This window comes from Ciconia boyciana, chromosome 1 (assembly GCF_034638445.1).
Source record: "Ciconia boyciana chromosome 1, ASM3463844v1, whole genome shotgun sequence".
NCBI lineage: Eukaryota > Metazoa > Chordata > Aves > Ciconiiformes > Ciconiidae > Ciconia > Ciconia boyciana.
This window is the reverse complement of record NC_132934.1, coordinates 56342196-56359145: the sequence shown is the minus strand read 5'-3', so window position 1 is coordinate 56359145 and position 16950 is coordinate 56342196. Positions and strand designations below refer to the sequence as shown.

The 16950-nt window shown below is 57.3% G+C and overlaps 1 protein-coding gene across 1 annotated transcript; it reads right to left on the bottom strand.

The window, feature by feature from the left end:
* Window positions 1-568: 568 nt before the first annotated feature.
* Window positions 569-3390, bottom strand: TNFRSF13C (TNF receptor superfamily member 13C). Its single transcript, XM_072845420.1, has 3 exons — window positions 3240-3390; window positions 2526-2762; window positions 569-891 (listed from the first exon to the last, which is right to left on the bottom strand). The coding sequence occupies exons 1-3, from the start codon at window positions 3388-3390 to the stop codon at window positions 569-571; spliced, it is 711 nt and encodes a 236-aa protein (XP_072701521.1).
* Window positions 3391-16950: the final 13560 nt, after the last annotated feature.

Genomic DNA, 16950 nt, shown 5'->3' with positions numbered 1-16950 from the left:
AGGAGTGTGAATGGAGCAGATGCTGGATGCGCCTTGCTCCATATGGCCCCAAGCCGCCTTTTATTGAGGTCAGTAGCAACAATCGAGCTAATGGCAGCGGTGTGGGACTTGATCCTAATGTAACTCCCTGCTTCCCTCTCCATCTTCCTTCCCCCCCGCTCTTTCTGCCATTCCAGCCCCGTGTCCCCAGGAATCGCCCATCCAGCAGCAAACCCGTCTTGGTGCAGTGGCAGCCTCATAAATGGCACAGCAGCCCCCACCAGGCTCCGTCCTTGCCAACCGCGTCTCCTCTGCCTCCTCCTGACAGCACGGCCGTGGCAGCTGTCGGCAACTCGGTGTAATTCGGCGTGATCCGCTTCGGCTTCCTCCAGCGCTTACAGGCATAACTTGGGACTCGGCACAAACGGGAAAGTGGAAAAGGGCAGTTGTCTTAGAAGGCTGATCTTCCTCGAGGCAAAACCCGGTCCTCAGGCAGCTCACATCTGTGCAAGGCTTTGTCCACCCTGGTGATGGGCTCTGGGTGTCCGCAGGGAGCAGCCGGAGCGCTCCAGCCCCGTTCCCCCTGCCCTCAGGCTCTCTCCTCACCAGCACAGTTCTGGGTGGTTTTGGTGGTGACCAGAGCCGTGGCCCCCAGCTCAGTGGCAGGCAGCGGGAAGCCGTGGTTGCACTCCTCGTGCCGGGGGTACACGGCGGAGAGCAGGACGATGTCGCCGTCGGCATCGCCCCGGCAGCACGGTCTCCGCTTTGCCCCAGCTTTCCCAGGTGGTCCTGGCATCTTCAGGCCTCCATTGAGATGCAGGCATGGGGCTGGGGCCATGGCAGCATCTCCCTCTGGCATGGCAGGGTCCTGGCAACCTGGGCTGGGCAGGGGGCTGGTGGCGTCCATGTTTGCTGGGAAGGGGCAAGAAAAAGGGGTTAAGGGGCTCACAAAGTGGGGCCAGGCGGGTCCCAGGGAGAGGGTCCCATCCCTGGGGACACACAGAGGGGAAGATGGAGCTGGAGCAGGAGGATCCTGCAAGGTCCCCACTGCACCTCTCCTGCGGCAGAGCTCCTGCTTACAACTGATGGGTTTTTCCCCCTTCAAAAAACAACAGGGAAAGGCAGAAACTTGCACTTGCACTTTGAGCCCTCTCGCTAAACCCTGCCGGTGGCAGAGCAGCCCGGCCCTTGGTGGCTCGCCCTCCCCGACCGCCTCCCGCTTAAAAATAGACTTGTTTACACGCTTCGAACACAGGCGCATGCCGCCAGCCCCAAGCCTCCTGTGACTTTCCACGCATCCAGTGCTGCAGCGGTGGGCTTGCTGGGGTGCAGCCTGGGGGGACGGGGGAGACAGGGACCAGGGCATGTGGCACGGGAGTAGCCGAGGGATGCCTCTGACGCTCTCTATCATGGCCGGACCTCTCTTACCACTGGATTTCTCACTCCTCTTTCGTTCTTGGTATTTTTCCCAGACATGCACGTCATGGGCTGTTGCAGCCACACTCACTTTAGCAGAAAGACCCCACGTAATGACCCACCCGGTCTGAGTCACCCGTCCGGCACTGCCGGCGGCGTGCAGGCAAGCCAGGGTGCGAGGACTGGCTGACCCCAGCCCCACCACCCCCCAAGGGTGCCCACCTGGGTGGTGCTGGGGCAGTGGCAGGTGCCGGCATCCCTGGGGTGGTCCCTCATGGACGTCCCGGGGAGCCATACCCCCTGCCCGGGGATGGGGAGGGGTGAAGCCAGGCAAGGCCGTTTCCAAGAAGAGTGGCCAGGGTTGAGTCAGCGCCAAGGCGGGGGTCCCCAGGGGAGGAAATGGCCGCCCAGCTGCTGGCTGATGCCCCAACAGGATGGGCCATCACGGCGCACCGTGGCCTCACCCCTCCTGGAAATACCTCGCCAGGAAACGCTCAGCCCCGTCCCTTGCCCCCCAGCCCTATTTTCGATGCCTTTGGGGATGACCCCGTGTGGTGCTCCGGCGTCCTGCCGATGTGGCTGGCCCTGACACTGTCGGGGTCTTTGGGGTGCGCGTTGGAGGGCGCCGGGCATCCCAAGGGGGAATGGCAAGCTGGGCAGTCAACACGGGACCCCCATTTGCAGCACAGCGGGCAGAGGCTCCCTCTGGAGCTGTCCCCAGATGTCCACCGCTGCCCCTGCAACCCCTGCTCCATCCACGGTCCTCCGGCTACCGGGGGAGAGGGAGAGGCTCCTCACCAGTGCTCTGTACGTGTCCCCATGGAGAGGGGACGGTGCCAGCAGGTGCTTTAAGCAAGCAAAGGCACAGGGAGACCCAGCAAATGGAGCGACGGATCAGCAGGGTTGCGCTGGCGGTCAGGTTCCGGCATGCATTCCCAGGGGACGCGGGACACCGTCACTCAGGGGGCAGCTCAGCTGCCCCGAAATGCCCCGGGGTGCCTATGGAGCCCGTGTCGAGGTGGAGGAGCCGGCCTTGACAGGGATATGCCTCAGGGGAGCTGGCGGCGAGTGATCCCATCTGCCCCGGGGTCCTCAGGGAGCTGTGACAGGGAGAGCAAGAGGTCTCCTACCTTCGGCCTCCTCGTCTGCTGCCTTCCTCTTCCTCCTCCGCTTCCCCACCTTGCAGGCCAGAAAGCCCCAGAGGGCGGCCAGAGCCAGGATGAGCCCCACCACCGCTGGGACCCCGATGATCAGGAGGGTGCTGGGCAGGTCCACCGCAGGGAGGGTGGGCACCAGGGCGGAGGTGGGTGCCACGCGGGTGGGCTCTGCTGTGGGGCGAGACGCCAGCAGTGTCAGGAGGGGGAGAGCTGGGGCAAGGGAAGGAGGGCAGCAGAGTTACCCACCCATCTGGCCAGCCTTGGGGCTGCAGTGGCGGGGAAGGAGAGTGGTTCTTCACCGCTACCCGCTCACCACCCCCAGCGAACCATCCCCCTGCCCGACGGGACCCTCGTCCCACCCGCTGCCATTCCTGGCTGGTGGGAGATGAGGGCATCCTGCTCTTCCCACGGTCACCCCTGGGGCAGGCTGTGACCCCTGCTTCGGGCTGGATCATCCCTCTTCTCCCCGCACCACGTTCCCCTCCCTGGAACTCGCCGCCCTCTTCCTCTCTCCTCCTCTTCCTCCTCCAGGTGAAGGCAGCGCTCCATCCTCCATCACCACCTCCATCACCATCTGCAGGAGAAGGTCCCCTCCACCTGCCCACCCCCTGGGGTGCCCCCAGCCCCCTTGGCCCACCACCGCCCAGCCCTGGGGAGCTCGGTCCCTGGACGCCCTCGTCCCCTTACTTGTGTTGTCCTTTGTGTTGTCCTTGAATAAGTCGGAGCACTTGACGCAGGACCTGGTCAGGAGGTCGAAGCACTGGGAGGAGAGGCAGGGAGCGGCGCCTTTTCCTGATGAGGACATGGCGGAGTGGGAGTAAGAGCCCGGCTCCCGCATGGCGCGGCGGCAAAGGCGCCGCTCGAGTGTGAAATCGCAGCGCCCCGGGGCCCGTGTCAGAGGGAGATACAGTCTGTCAAGCTGCGTCGTCTCCCTTGGGGCTTGAGATCGCTGCGCTTGCCCTGGGGCGGATCTTCACCGGGGAGGAGGAGAGCGAGCGCCCAAGCCCTACCCCTGCCTGCCCATGCAACGCGCGCTCGAACTACCCCTCTCCTCCAAAATATGCTTCCAAAATCCCCGCAGCCCCGGTGTGCCCCAGCCATGCAGCACCCCTTGCCCAGCGGCACGGCACCCCAGCCCGACGGTGTCATGTCCTCGGCCCTCACCCTTCCCCAGCCCACCCATACGTTGCCCCCAGCCCGGACATGTCCCCCAGCCCGCACCCTCCCTCGCCGGCCGGCAAAAAGCCCCCTCAGCATCCTCCAGTGCCTACAGGAGCCTTTCCTGTGCCCAGATCTTTACAAGACCCCATCCCAGGGCCACAGATCCGGCTTGGATGGAAAATGCATAAATGGACCGGCGGAAAAAAGAGTGCAGGGGCACTGAGGTTTCCCCTTTTCCAAGCTCCCACTGCCCCCAGGACATGGGCTGTTAGTGCTTGTTGCGTGGGCAGGCCAACTGGTGTGTGTTCTCCATCCCTACTAATGATGGTGCTCTCCATCACCTTGCTCTCTCCATCCCAGACCCAGACCCATGGCAAGGACCCTCCCAGCCCCTTGGCACCATGTCTCATTCTGCAGGATTCAGATCTGGCTCTGCTCAGTAACTGCCCAGGGCACGGGCAAAGCAGGTCACACCAAGCAAGTCTGGTCCTCACACCCTTGGAAGGGACTAAATGGTCTTAGGTGTTCCTGATCAGGAGCAGGAGAAACGTCCTGCCACCGGTACCCACACATCAAAGCCCGATGCTTGAGATCTGAAGTGGATAAGTGATGGATTATCAGTGCTGTAGGTGGCTCTTCTCCATCCTTACCAAACAAAAGTCACGTCCCCTTTTTCTTCACCCCGTAGGAAAGAAAGGGACCAGCCACAGTCGCTGGTTTGCTCTCAGCTGAAGGAAGCAGTGCAGGAGACCTGCCCTGGCCAGGAGACCCCTAATGGGGCTTCACCACTGGAGTCCCATCCTTGCAGCAGCTGCCACTCGCTGTCCTGGACCGAGGCTGGGAGGGGAGGAGGAGAAAAGCCAAAGGACGCTCTGGCTTGAGGTGACAGAGTACCAGGCGTCCCCACTGGGCAACTGAGCTCCTCTGAGACAGGCCAGAGGACTTGGTCCCTGGATGTGCCTGCCCCTCTCCAATGGCTTTTGGGCAAGCTGAGCCCATAGCCTCCACACCCCACCCCCTGAAGCCCCAGGTGGGACGCAGGTACCAGCTCCCCACACTGGGTTGCAGCCCAAGCACAGCTCTCCAGCTCCCCATGCCCTGCCGGGCAGGAGCTGCCCTACAGCAGGGACCTCCCAGCCGCCCGGCCGTGTCTCCCTCCCTGCCGGCAGCATTCCCGGAGGGTGGCTCGCACCAGGGCAGTGCCAAAGCAGCCCCAGCACCATCTCAGCGCTCCCCGCTGGGTGCTGCGGGGCCCCGGGTGAGTGAAAGTCCCGACCAAAACCGGTCACTGCCCACCGGTTCCACGCCTGCCGCGATTTCACTTCCCTTTCCAGCCGGCGTGCCCAGCCGCTCGCTCCCTCGCCCCTCGCACACGTGCCTGGCTGCAGGGGAGCGCCCTGCCCGGCTGCGCTGCGCTGGCGGCGATGACCGTGCCAAGGCCGGCGAGCTGCGGGCTCCTCCGAGGAGCTGTGAGAGCCCGGCCGCCATTCCTGCGCTTGTGACTCAGTTATTCCCCCTCCATCTTAGTCAAAGTAAAACTCCCCGAGTGAGCGGGGGCACGCCAAGCACTTCCTTCTCTCGGCACAGCCCTGAGCTCCAAAGCCACGAGCGGCATGGCCAGCTCAGCACCCTCCATCTCAATGCTTGTGCTGAACAGGCTGCGGTCGCTTCTGCGCAGGTACCTGCTGGGGGAGGACATCTCTCCGTATCCCACCTCACCTGGCTCCCTGCCCCTCGTGCGCCCCGGGTGAGGAGAGGGGCTGTGGTGCAAGCACGGGAGCAGGAGAGGCATGCGCCCAGCAGCAGGGTGCACCAGGAGCACCTCTGGGAGTCAGAAAGCCACAGCAGGGAGGGCTGAGGGGTCAGGAGAAAAGCTCAGGCTCACTCCAGGCCACACGTGAGCTCCACAGCGGAGAGCCCCGGGGAGGAGAGGGCACCCGGAGAACTCGCTGTCCCTGGCAGGCAGCTCACAGAAGCATAAGGGTAAGGACTAGGGAGCAGAAAACGTCCTGCTTTGTGGGCTGGTGGGGCTGGAGCCGTGCACGGAGGCAGAGGACCCCCAACAAAACAGCCAGTACTCTGTCAGGACACCTGCCCCTGAAACACCTCCCTGCTCCAAAGGCTTTGCTGTTCCTCTTACCACAGGGTGTTTCCACCCGCTGGTCTCCTTTTCCCAAAGGGGGATGCTCCTCCACTATCCCCCTCTCACCATCCCTCCCCGAAATGCCCCTGCTGTGCTTCCCCTGTGTCAGTCGTCTCTCGGCGACCCCCAGCCCCTGTTCCCATGGGTCCCGCTGTAGCACTGTCACCGTGCCCCTCTCCCTCCCCTCTCCCCTCCCTGCTTGGCTTAATGCAGGGCTGGGGAAATGGGTCCTGGCATCTGCTGTACCACGCTTACAGATTAACTCTATGACCCCTGCAGTCAAATATATGCACCAGGGAAAGCCCAAACCAAGGTACCTACATGTTGCTTTTGACACAGAGGGTGAGATTTACAATAGAGCTCAGGAGCTGATGGCTCCCGTTTTGGTACCTGGAGTGAAAACCTGAAGCTGCAAATGCATGGTGGGGAGCCCAGGGATGGCAGCCGTGATGTCCTCCTGCAGATAAAGCGCTCCAGGTCCTGTTACATGGAAGGATGTTGCAGCCTCATCGCCACGATTGATCTTACCCTATTCCCTCCCATTTTCTAAGCCCTCTTTATCCCCCTCTACAGCTCTCACACTCCCTTCCCAGCCCGTCTGCTGCCTCCTGGGCCAAGAAAACGATGTTTGAGTTCACACATGATAACACTTACTCATGGAGAAAATCACCGCTGACTTCCCCAGTGGCACTCGCACGTGTGCTTGCTCACCAGCGTGGCCCAGGCTGCCGGGCCGGCTCCAGGCATCAGCCGTCCCCCTCTTCATCTCCCCCGTCTTTGCCTCCCCTGTCCTTCATAACGGCTGTTGATTGTTTTCAGAGCAGCAAAAGTTAAAGCTTGGTGAGTAGTTTGAACTGTTTGCATCTAAGAGCTGAATACGCTTGATAATAGCACAAATGCATAATTAAAGAGCAGAAAAAATGACTCACTGGATAAGGAAATGCGCTTTTCTTATCTACTCTGCAGAGAAACGAAAGCCCCAGGAGCCTGGGACTCCGGCTAACTAAGTGCTTTTATTAAACAAATAAACCAGCAAAGATATCAAACGAGCTATTTAAAAATTATGTCTTAATCCTGGAGTCGGAGAGCTCAATTTCCAGTGCTGTTTGCTCCAACCGTGCATTGAGAGGGCCGGCTTCGGCCGAGGTCGGCTGCTGGGATCCCCATGGAGAACCCAGCCAGGGACGGGGCAGCACCGGTGATCCCAGGAGTGAGGAGGGATGGCAGCGTCCTGCGAGTGCTTGTGCACACATGAGCGACCAGACTCGTGCGAGCGGTTCCTTTGGTGTCAGGGTTGGATGAAGTGACTCACGCACATGCTTGCAGAACTGCCTGCAGCAGAAAATATCCACCGAAAGTTCACCTTGTGCTCGTGTGCACCGGAAACCCGAAGGCTTGTCGATCAGAGAAGCTGCGAGGTGTTTATCAAGCAGACCCAGTTACCTTGGGACAAACCTCTGACAGGATGCACCCAATGCCCCGGGAGCGCCTCAGCACAGCCTGACGTCTGCCCTGCATCCAGATGGTGCCGCTGGAAGGCTTTGGTTGGAGCCAACCCCCAAAGCACATTTGGCACTTCACCCCTGCGCCCCTTCCCAGCGCACCAGCTGGCGGGAAGCACCCCCTCCTGAAAGGTCCCACTATGGCTGTCGGGAGCTGGTTTCTTAGGGCTCCAGCACAAACCTCCTCCTTGGGATCTGCCAGGACGCCCCAGCACGGCCCAGCCCCCCCTTTGCTCTGCCTTCTCAAAGCCAGCCGGGCTTAGGGACAAGATCTGGGAAGATTTTAGGAATAAGGTGGGAAACTGAAGGCTTCAAGAGATTCGCCGACGCCCTAAAGCCAGAGCCCTCCATAGGCCCTCTGCTTCTTACCGAGGATTTTTGTGGCACTGCTCTGCACCTGCACGAGGAGCGTGGCGTGGGGCAGTGCCCCGGCGGCAGCGGCTCTGCTGAAGATCGTTTGTCTCCTCCCCTTCTTGTTTAAAAGCCCCTGGAGCTGTGCTTGTCCGTGAGGTTAAGGAAAAACGAGCAGGTGTCCTTGGCTCCCTCTGCAAGGGGACTTGGACCCTCCAGGGGTGATGCTGAGCACCCAAATCAGGCTTCTACGGTGGGCTGCCCTTTGAAGACCCCTCCAGGGTTGCAGAGGGAAAGCGGTGGGTCAGCACTACCTGGGCTCAAGCTCCCCCTGCCCATTCCCCCTTCCTGCTCCAGAGAGCCCAACGGGACACAGCAGCGCTGAGGACATGGGGGAACCCCTCCTCCCCGATCCTGCCCTGGGGGAGCTGAGCCCCTGACCTCTCCTGACAGGAACAGGCGGTGGGGGGAGCGAGGGGTGTTTCCAGCCGGTGTGCTGGCTGCTCTTGTTGCTCTGCAGAGTGCGGCAGGACTCTTTTAGCAAGGCTTGCATCCCCGGACGCTGCCCGGGCTCTCACAAGCCCCCCCATGTCATGAGCGACACACCATTAGCCGAGCCCAGCTCTTCTGCCTGAACGTCCCCGCGAGCAAATGCCCCTGCCCGCTCTGCCTGTGGCAGGGATGCTGCCCCCATCCCCACCCTAAGGATGGGTGGGAGCTCGTGCTGACCCCCTTGGGTGGGTGGAGGCCAAGTGCCCCCCCAGCTTCGCCTGTGGCTGATTAGGGAGCGTTCATGTGCCCTGGCAGGGCCGGGCAGCACCTCCAGCACCGAAACAGAAACAAATGGCTGAGGGTGATGTACCGCCGCACTACAAACCTCCAAGCAGGTGGGTTCAGCTGGTTCAGGCATGCGTACACCAGGGCAGAAACCTCCCCAGCACTTGCAGTGGGGAGCCCCACCGCTGCGCTCTCGGGGCACGGCGGTCTCCAGCAGACAACTCCAGAGCCAAAAATCAAAGTCTGCTGAAGGCAACAGGCTGTCTCCCTTTGAGCTCCCACCCTTTGCAGCTTGCTCCAGCAGCAAGGGACAGGAAACTGGTTGGGTCAGCCTGGAAGTCAAAACTAAACCAAGCAGCCCCGACTGCATTTTGCATAGCACTTCATTAAAATGAACTCCTCGCAGGAGAGCTGCAGCTCCGGCTCACGTGCGGGAATGGTTTGATGAATACATTTGACCAAGCAGGCAACCGGAGAAAATAGGAAGGTGCTTGCAAGTGACTCCAACACAGAAGAAATTATGTTTGTCCTGATTGCACTCATTTGTTGCAATTTACTCTGCTGCCTGCCATCCAACCACTCTTCTTCCCTGTACACAAATAACACCCCACTGCCCCCCACGACTGGAGCCCAGCCCCAGCACGGCTGCTCCACAGTCACGCTCCTCAGCACTGGCCACAGGAGCCATCCTACCGGAGATGCTAAAAACCACCAGCGTGCCTGGATAACTTCAAGCACAGCTCAAACAACAAACAGAATGCACCAAAAAAGCCGCCCAAATTCCTGTGACACCTGCAGATTGCAGCAGTCTAAGCAGGAGTAAGGGTACAAGAGCCTGCGTGGTTTCCAGTACTAACCACTGCTCCAGAAACGAGTCCCTGAGCTGGCTTTTGAGGCTGCCCTGCAGCCTCCCACCACCCCGGGCTCTGGCAGTGGCGGTAGGTGCAAGGCCAGCCTCCCTCGCCCCCACTGCCAGGGAGCTCAGACTTTTCTGTTTGTCACTGCTGGACGATGCCCCGCGAGCGGCTGAGCCGAGGGAGTACCGGGATTTTGACTGTAGGCTGCTTGGCCGGTCAGATGCCAAACTCAAGCTGGTTTTAGCCCCGGAGCATTGAGAGGGACTGCAGCGCTGCAGGAAGAACGAGTGGCACGTGTTTGGACATGAGTGCAGCCCCAATCTGGGATGAGAAGCAAGAAAGCACGTTTCCGCTGAGCCGAAGCGGGCCCTGCGGCCGGCCGGCTGCCTCCAGCAGCGAGCTCGTCACCGCCGTGCTGTCGGCTGCGAGGCTCCAGCTGACAGCCTCCCCTCTCCTCCCTCTCCAGCCGAAGAACCTCCGCGCTGACAGCGTTTCATTAGTCTGTGGTGGCATCGTCACGCTTGCCAATACCTCCACATATCATCACAAATTTCAATGGCCACGTTAAGGATGTGATGTAGGAGAGAGCTGACGGGAGGATTTGGCTGGCACCCCTCCTCTCCTGGCCGGTATCTGGGCACAATGCCTCAGCCATCCTGCCAAAGCCCAGAGAAGCAACAGGGGAGCGATGCACTGGGTGGGAAGGAGAGGAAAGGAAGGGTGACGGGCTGCTGCGGATGCAGGGCTGGAGAGGTGGAGAGGGACTGCCAGCAGCCTTGTGCCATGCTCAGCCCCCAGCCTCCAAGGGACCTGCAGGCAAAGTCCATCGATTCCCTTTCAAAGGGAGGGTCCTCCCCACAGCTCGCAGGGGCTCCCCCCGTAACAGCCCCACCGACTTCTGAGCCTTTGGGGCCACAAAGGCTCTGGCTGGAAGAAGGATGAGTTGCACCGGCACAGGCTGCCACAGGAAGGGAGATGCTGGGGGGGGTGAGCGGTACTGCTGAGGCAGGCGGACATAATCTCCCCTCCGAGATCCCTTTCCCCATTTCCCGTGTCTCAGTGAGAGCACCCACCGGGGAGGCTGCCCATCCGCCCCCAGGGAACATCTCCTGACCACCACAGCTCCCTGGCTCACACTTGCCTTCCCCCGCCACGCTGCACCCACAGTGCCACGGAGGGCTGGACCACCAGAGGATGCAGGCAGGCTTCCGAGGGACCGTGCAGCAACATAGCATCTCCCATCACCCAACCTAAAAACACACATTAGAGGCTGAGGGCAGATACAGCTCTATACCCCCTAATAATCTTGTCTCTAAACTAGATAACTAGGACTGTAAATCCCTGGTGATAATCACAGACACCATGCCTGCAAGCTCTCCCCCGGACCATTCATTTGGCTTGATGATGCTTTAAAGAGACATCTAATGAGGATAATCTGATTCAAATCCCCTCTGCTTTTGGGCAGCAGAGTAATTCAGTCCCCCTCAAACTCCTTCTTCCTTCATGACTGTCTTTATTTCCCCTTCTCATATGAATCACTCTGGGGTTTCCTTTGCTTTTTGCATTACTATTTTGATTCTTTGATATGACCACTGCAATCAAGATTTGCTCCCTTTAGAATCTAATTAGCATGACATCAGACTCGCTTTTTACTCATAGTCTCATGGTAATAGGATGCTGGCCTATGCTTCAGCTCTTACTTCGGGTGCAAGGAACATTGCAGCCTGCTTAAAAAATTCCCTCTTTACCTGATTCAATCAGAACCACTTACAGGAGATCCGCACACATTTCAAGCTTGGCAAGAGAGTCAAGCTTTGGGAAGGGGGGAAGGTCTCAATCACACTCAGCTTTCAGCGCAGAGCAGATGGCAAACATACCGACTATATAATTTATAGGACACCATCACTATGTATTAGTCCCATGCAGTGGCTGAGCTCAGACAAACCACGGCTCATGCACACGCAGAGGGGACTGGCGCAGGTGATGCTCCACGTGCAACCTAGGCAAGAGGGAAGAGCCAGGTTCTGGAGAGAGCACAGACTTCACGTTTCATCTCCTTTGTAACACAGAGCAGAGGACACTGTGCAGCAGCCCTCACCCCGGAGAGGTTTTCTTTTCCCCACGGGCCAGGCAAACACTTCCCAGCCCACAAACTTGTGTTTGAACTAGGTCAGTATTATGCAACATCTGTGCGCAAGCAACTCCCCTTCCCTTCCCCAGGAGCAGCTCACATGCGGCGGCACAGTGGATGCCAGGGCAGCCCAAGGCCAGGTGTTGGAGTTTGTTTGCACTTCTTCAGGGCCACCATGCTGTGCCAGCACAGCCTGGCGTGCAGCTTGTTGGGGGTCACGAAGCTCGAGGGGGATGTGCACCAACACGGCAGCTCTATTTCCACGGTGCCTAAGCTTCCCTGCCCCTGCTTTTCACCCGGACGCCCACGCCTGCCACTCAGCACAGCCAAGCAGGGATGCCAGGGAGGTGTGAAGGACCTGTAGGTGAGAACAGGAGGGAGAATTGCTCAGGATGGCCAAGTTGGGTTATAACGAAGGAGCAACAGGATGGAAAAGATCAAAAGGCAACACCAGGTAGTAAAAACACTCCCTGCAAAGTGAGGTGAAGGCAGCTCCAGCCCCAACTCTAAGGTAGCACAGGGCTTTCAGTCCTTCGCTGCATGGCTTAAAAGGAGCCTGGGCAGAGCCCTGGAGACAAGTGTGCGAGACCGAGACTACAGGTGCCCGGTGTGCTGGCACAGAGCAACACTGCGCTATCCCAGGGCTTCCCCAGCTTCAATGCCTTTGATCCTCTGCTGCTCAGCATAACAGCACGAGGCACTGAGTCACCCCTCCGTCCCACGGGGGAATGAGGATTAATTAGTTGATGCTGGCACATTGCTTTGAAGAGAGGTGCTCCGCTGCAGCATGAGCCACAGGTTGTTACGTACCGAGCTGAGTCAAATGCAGCCCTGGCTTCATATCCGTCATCTCTGGAAGAGCAAGAAAAGGAAATGTAGCGGGGAGGGGGGTGGAGAATGTTCACACTGGGGTGATGCCAACTCTGCCGTCAAACCTAGGAGAGCGGCCAGCACAGAGGTTCAGGAGAGCTTTGAGCTGACCAGTGCAGACAGCGATAGTGCCTCAAGGACTGCCGACCCTCAGCAAACACCCAAGGTGTTTTGCCAACGAGTGCCGCGACGACATAGGCAGTAGGGCAGGAGCAAGGCAGGCCCAGCCACAGCACAGCACCGTCACCCCATCACTGCAGAGTGGGCACACAGTGGGACCAGACAGCTTCCATGGGAAGACAAGAAAGGAAAATACTCCATGCTGCCAGAAAACAGGGGAAGCCTCCTCAGCATGTTTAATGCTAGCTGGGCTTTTTAGGTCTTTCCAAGTGCTCACCAGTGTGCCTCTTCCTCACTCCTGCTTGCGGACCACTCTAGAGCACAGGTGCTTCAGCTGGCCCTGGCACAGCTTGTTGTAGTGCGGAGAGGGTGGCAGGATCCGAAGGACAGAGCAGCCTCTGTGCACCGGGGCCAGGTTTCCCAAGGGGAGGTGGCTTCTCTCTTTGTTTTTTTCCTCGCCCCACCTCGGTGCTCCTTCCCGTGACGCGCAGAGCCCACGGGGCTCTCGCACCCAGCCCGCAGCTGCACCTGGGCCAGCGGCGGGGAGGCAGCCTGCGCGTATGTAAAACACGGGCTCTCTTTCACACACCGCTGACTTCCCTCAGCAAAGGAGGCGGCGGGGCGGGGGGACGGGCACGGCGCCTTTCCTGGCTTCTCATAAAACACCCTACCACACGGCGAGCCCGAGGAGGACGAGGGATGTCAGCATCGCGGCACGTGTCAGCTCCCGCAGAAGGAGCCCATGGCAAGGGAAACGTGGCCCAGCACGGGCTGGGAGCCCGCGCTACTCAGCTGCCAAGGAGTCTGAGCAAGTCACATCACTCCCGAGTCCCCTGCGCCCAACCTCTCGCATGCACTGGGTCTTCACAGCCAAGATGGCCCCTCCTGAGCAGAGCCGACCCGAGGGAATGCCATCCTGCCTAGCATCGCCGCACCGTATTAATATTTAACAGTGAGGAAGAGATCCAGAGACTTTGATTTCTCCCACTGGCCGATTCAAGGATAATTGAACTGTGGGGGAATTTCAGCGTTTCAGAGGGTGGTTTTGTTCCAGTTCACAACAGAACCCAACCATGCCACAACGCCTTATGAGAAGGATCATAGCCCAATTTCAGGCAGCCTCCCTGCCTGCAGCACAGTCAGGCAGGTAAGCAGCACAAAACACAGCCCATCTCTGGAGGTGCCCGGCAGGCAGGTCCCACCAAACCCTCCTAGGTAAAACTCAAGCTTAGATAAAAATCAAACTCTGCTAATTAGGAAAAAATAGTTTCTTCTGTATGTTTCTACCCAATTCCAGATTTGTGACCCCAAAGCAACGTCAATTCGCCCTCATCACACCCCTCCAGCAGAGGGGGCTCCTGCTGTGGGGGCAGAGCAAGCGAGGCACAGTGAATTTTAACACACGTGCCTAGGGTCATGCAGGAAATCAGCCACAGAGGTGAAATGAGCCCAGCATTTCTGGCTCCCAGCTCTGGGCTGTGCCAGCTATTGCTTTCTCTTGCATATAAATCACTTTTCCCCACCAGTGAAGGGCAGCTGGTCACCGAATGGAGAGTGGCAGTTGTTCAGCAGCCCACAGCAACGCTGCACACCAGCTTAGGGTGGGAAGTGGAGAACACTCAGTGTGCAGAGGAGACTGCCAGAGGATCTGGGCCAGCTGAATGGAGACAGAGCAGCTGGAATCTGGCCAGAGCAAAGCCCAGTGCTCCTGCAAAATCAAGACAAGTTAAAAACCCCACAGGAGAAAGCATCTCCCTTGCTTTTGCCAGCAGAGCAGGTACCTCTGCCACAGCTCTGCAGACCAGCTCCAGGCAGCAGAGCAGGAGTCCCTTCTTGTCCACCGGTGCTGTGGACAGGGGTCATGATGAGAGCTACCAAGCAGCTCTTACAGCGTGACCACAGCTGCTGAGCACCACTGCTGACCTAACCCAGCCAGCCCCTTCACACTACAGGTCCTGGCAAGCAGAGACATCCAGTTTTAACCAGTCCCCAAAGCAAATATTAGAGGTGGCCTTGAATCTAAACCTCTACCAGCAGTTTCAAGGTTTGGAGGGACAGATAAATCCCCAGGGCTGGAATTAGCTCTGATTTGTGTTCCAGGACACAGATATCTTTTACTATAGGCGCCATATCAGTACACAGACTTTCTCTCCTGTTAGTATAGACCGAGCATATTATGTCTTATCATGCTTAAAAGTTGGTCTGATTTAACTGCTGCTGCTGTGGCAAAGCCAGCAAAAAACCCCTTCCCTTGGAAAACCTGGGCCAGCAGAGAGCTATAATCCCAACAGGTAATGCCAACCAAGCTGATTTGTGCCGAAATCTCTCACAGAGCACCTCCGTGAGCAGCTTGGTAGCAGCTGAGGATACAAAATCTTCAAGTGACTGAACTGAAAGCAAAATCCTGCTGGTCAACCTGCTGTAGCAGAAAAGACTCTATTACAGCCTCATTCAGTTCCACCCAAAAAAAACCACTGCATGACCGAAGCTTATACCAGTGTAAATGGTGCAAGGTCTTCTATACTAATTAAACTGCTTTTATGCTAATTTTGCTGACATAGCTGACAAACAAAAACACGTCCACAAACTGAAACAGTCAAACCAGCAACACTCATGGGTACTTTTGCCACAGAGAGGGGGGATTTCTCTTTGTAGATCTCCACAGGGACAGGGAACTGAGGCAACAGAGAGAACAGAAAGCAAGTAACTCCAAAATATTTCTGTTAGTTTAGATTTCAGCCAGCTTGGCAAGCTCTTTCATGATGTTTAAACACAACAGAACCTGAGTCACTAGCCTTAATTCAGCTTCAGGCCTTCCATGCCTCTGATCCCAATCCAAGTACTACTTTCACAAGACCTTTATCAAACATTAGCCCTGGCTACTCCATCCAGATGAAAGATATCCTCCGCTGCCTTGTCTTCTCTGGCAGGGGCAGTGTTACGGCCTGTCTAAACTAATAGCTGACAGTTCCTAGAGGTATTTACATAGCTGAAGCTGTAGCTTTAGATATGTCCCAACTACTTTCAGCTGTAAAACATGATGGACCTGAGACACAGTGTCATATTCTTAGATACGCTCCACTTCCCCTGCCAGTTCGAGTAAAGACTTTTTCCTAAGAGTAAGAAAAATATTTGCCCCAAGGTGAAGTGAGATGATGCTCTTAAGGAACTAGATTGTATTTTGTACCAGCTGGGATTCGGCCACCTGTAGGAAGTACAAGCAGCATCTTTCTTCTTTGAAAGTAGTAGAAGGAAAGAAATACTGCATCTGAAACATAGCAGTGGAAAAAACCCCTATGCTTGAAGGTGCAGGAACGGACAGTAGCACATGTGGGTTGCTACAAAGCATTCTGGGTGAACCAAAGAAAGTTTCGTTTTCACCAGTTAAGAAAGCACAGCGAAATTACTCTTGAGGCCGAAGGGATTTTACCCAAGTCCAATAGTTATTAGAGGCAACTGGAGAGCGACCTAGGAGACGGAAGAGTCTCCTTACCTTACAGCAGTTGTGGAGGACATGAAAGACTGGCTCATTTCATGCCGCAGCCCTTCCGTCCCTCCCCCAGACTGCACCTGCACATCAAGAGCAAATCGAAACCAGTCTATTCTAAACCATGGTCTCATTTATTTTGAGGGACCCAAAGTGAGAGCAAGGCTGAGACAGCATAACCAGCAGAGAAACTTGTTTCTCAGCATGATTGCCCCTCTCTGGTGGCAAAGCCCTGGCTAGCACCTTCAGGATCACAAAGCTAGCTGAAAGTAGGGCATGCCCATTAAGGTTCCAATCCTTCTTACACAGCCACGAGGGTTTGCACATGTCTTTCTCCTTTGGGTTTTAGCCAGAGTCCAGCCCTTTTGGGCACCATAACACAGCTGAATGGTTTAGCTCCTTTTGTTCCAGCTGACAAACAACCTAGCCCTCCCCCGCCAGCAACAATACAACTGGAGCTAGGATTTGCGTGTCCTCTGAGCAAGGATACAGGCTTTGTGCCTTGCCGAGTTGTCTTTGCAAGGACTGCCAACACTCACAGCTGATTAAGCCTGCAGTGCTGTTTTCTGCTTTTTCCTGTTCACAGATGTCAGAAACGAGCTAACCAAAACAGCACACACAGCTAGAGCTCTGCACCTAGGAACATTAAAGCAGACTATTTGGGATTAAATAAATTAAACCAGAGGGGAGCTTAACACATTCTCTCTAGGCTTCATTTCTACCTGGCATGCAATTCTGGGTAAGAAACATCCCAGCGTTCGAAGAAACACTCTATTCTGGCAGGTGGCTCAACTCAGTAGACAGGAAGGATTGAATTTGGAAAGCTTTTGCCACCACCACGTGGCTGAAACCATGACTGCAGCCCACCAACTAACTGGGACTTCAAACTGCCAGCAAGGACCAGCCTCGCTGCCAGGACAAACTGGGGCAAATGTTTGTAGGTTTTAGAGCCTGTGCCACGCACCTAAACAAAGAGCATACAACTAATTATAAATATTA

What these genes read in the sequence shown, in the direction of transcription:
- TNFRSF13C (XM_072845420.1), bottom strand. Translation starts at nt 3,390, where the DNA reads ATGCGGGAGCCGGGCTCTTACTCCCACTCCGCCATGTCCTCATCAGGA. An exon ending in CAACACAAAGGACAACACAA is followed by an intron (nt 2,763 to 3,239) that starts GTAAGGGGACGA and finishes CCCTTGCCCCAG; the next exon opens with CTCTCCCCCTCCTGACACTG. An exon ending in AGCAGACGAGGAGGCCGAAG is followed by an intron (nt 892 to 2,525) that starts GTAGGAGACCTC and finishes GCCCCTTCCCAG; the next exon opens with CAAACATGGACGCCACCAGC.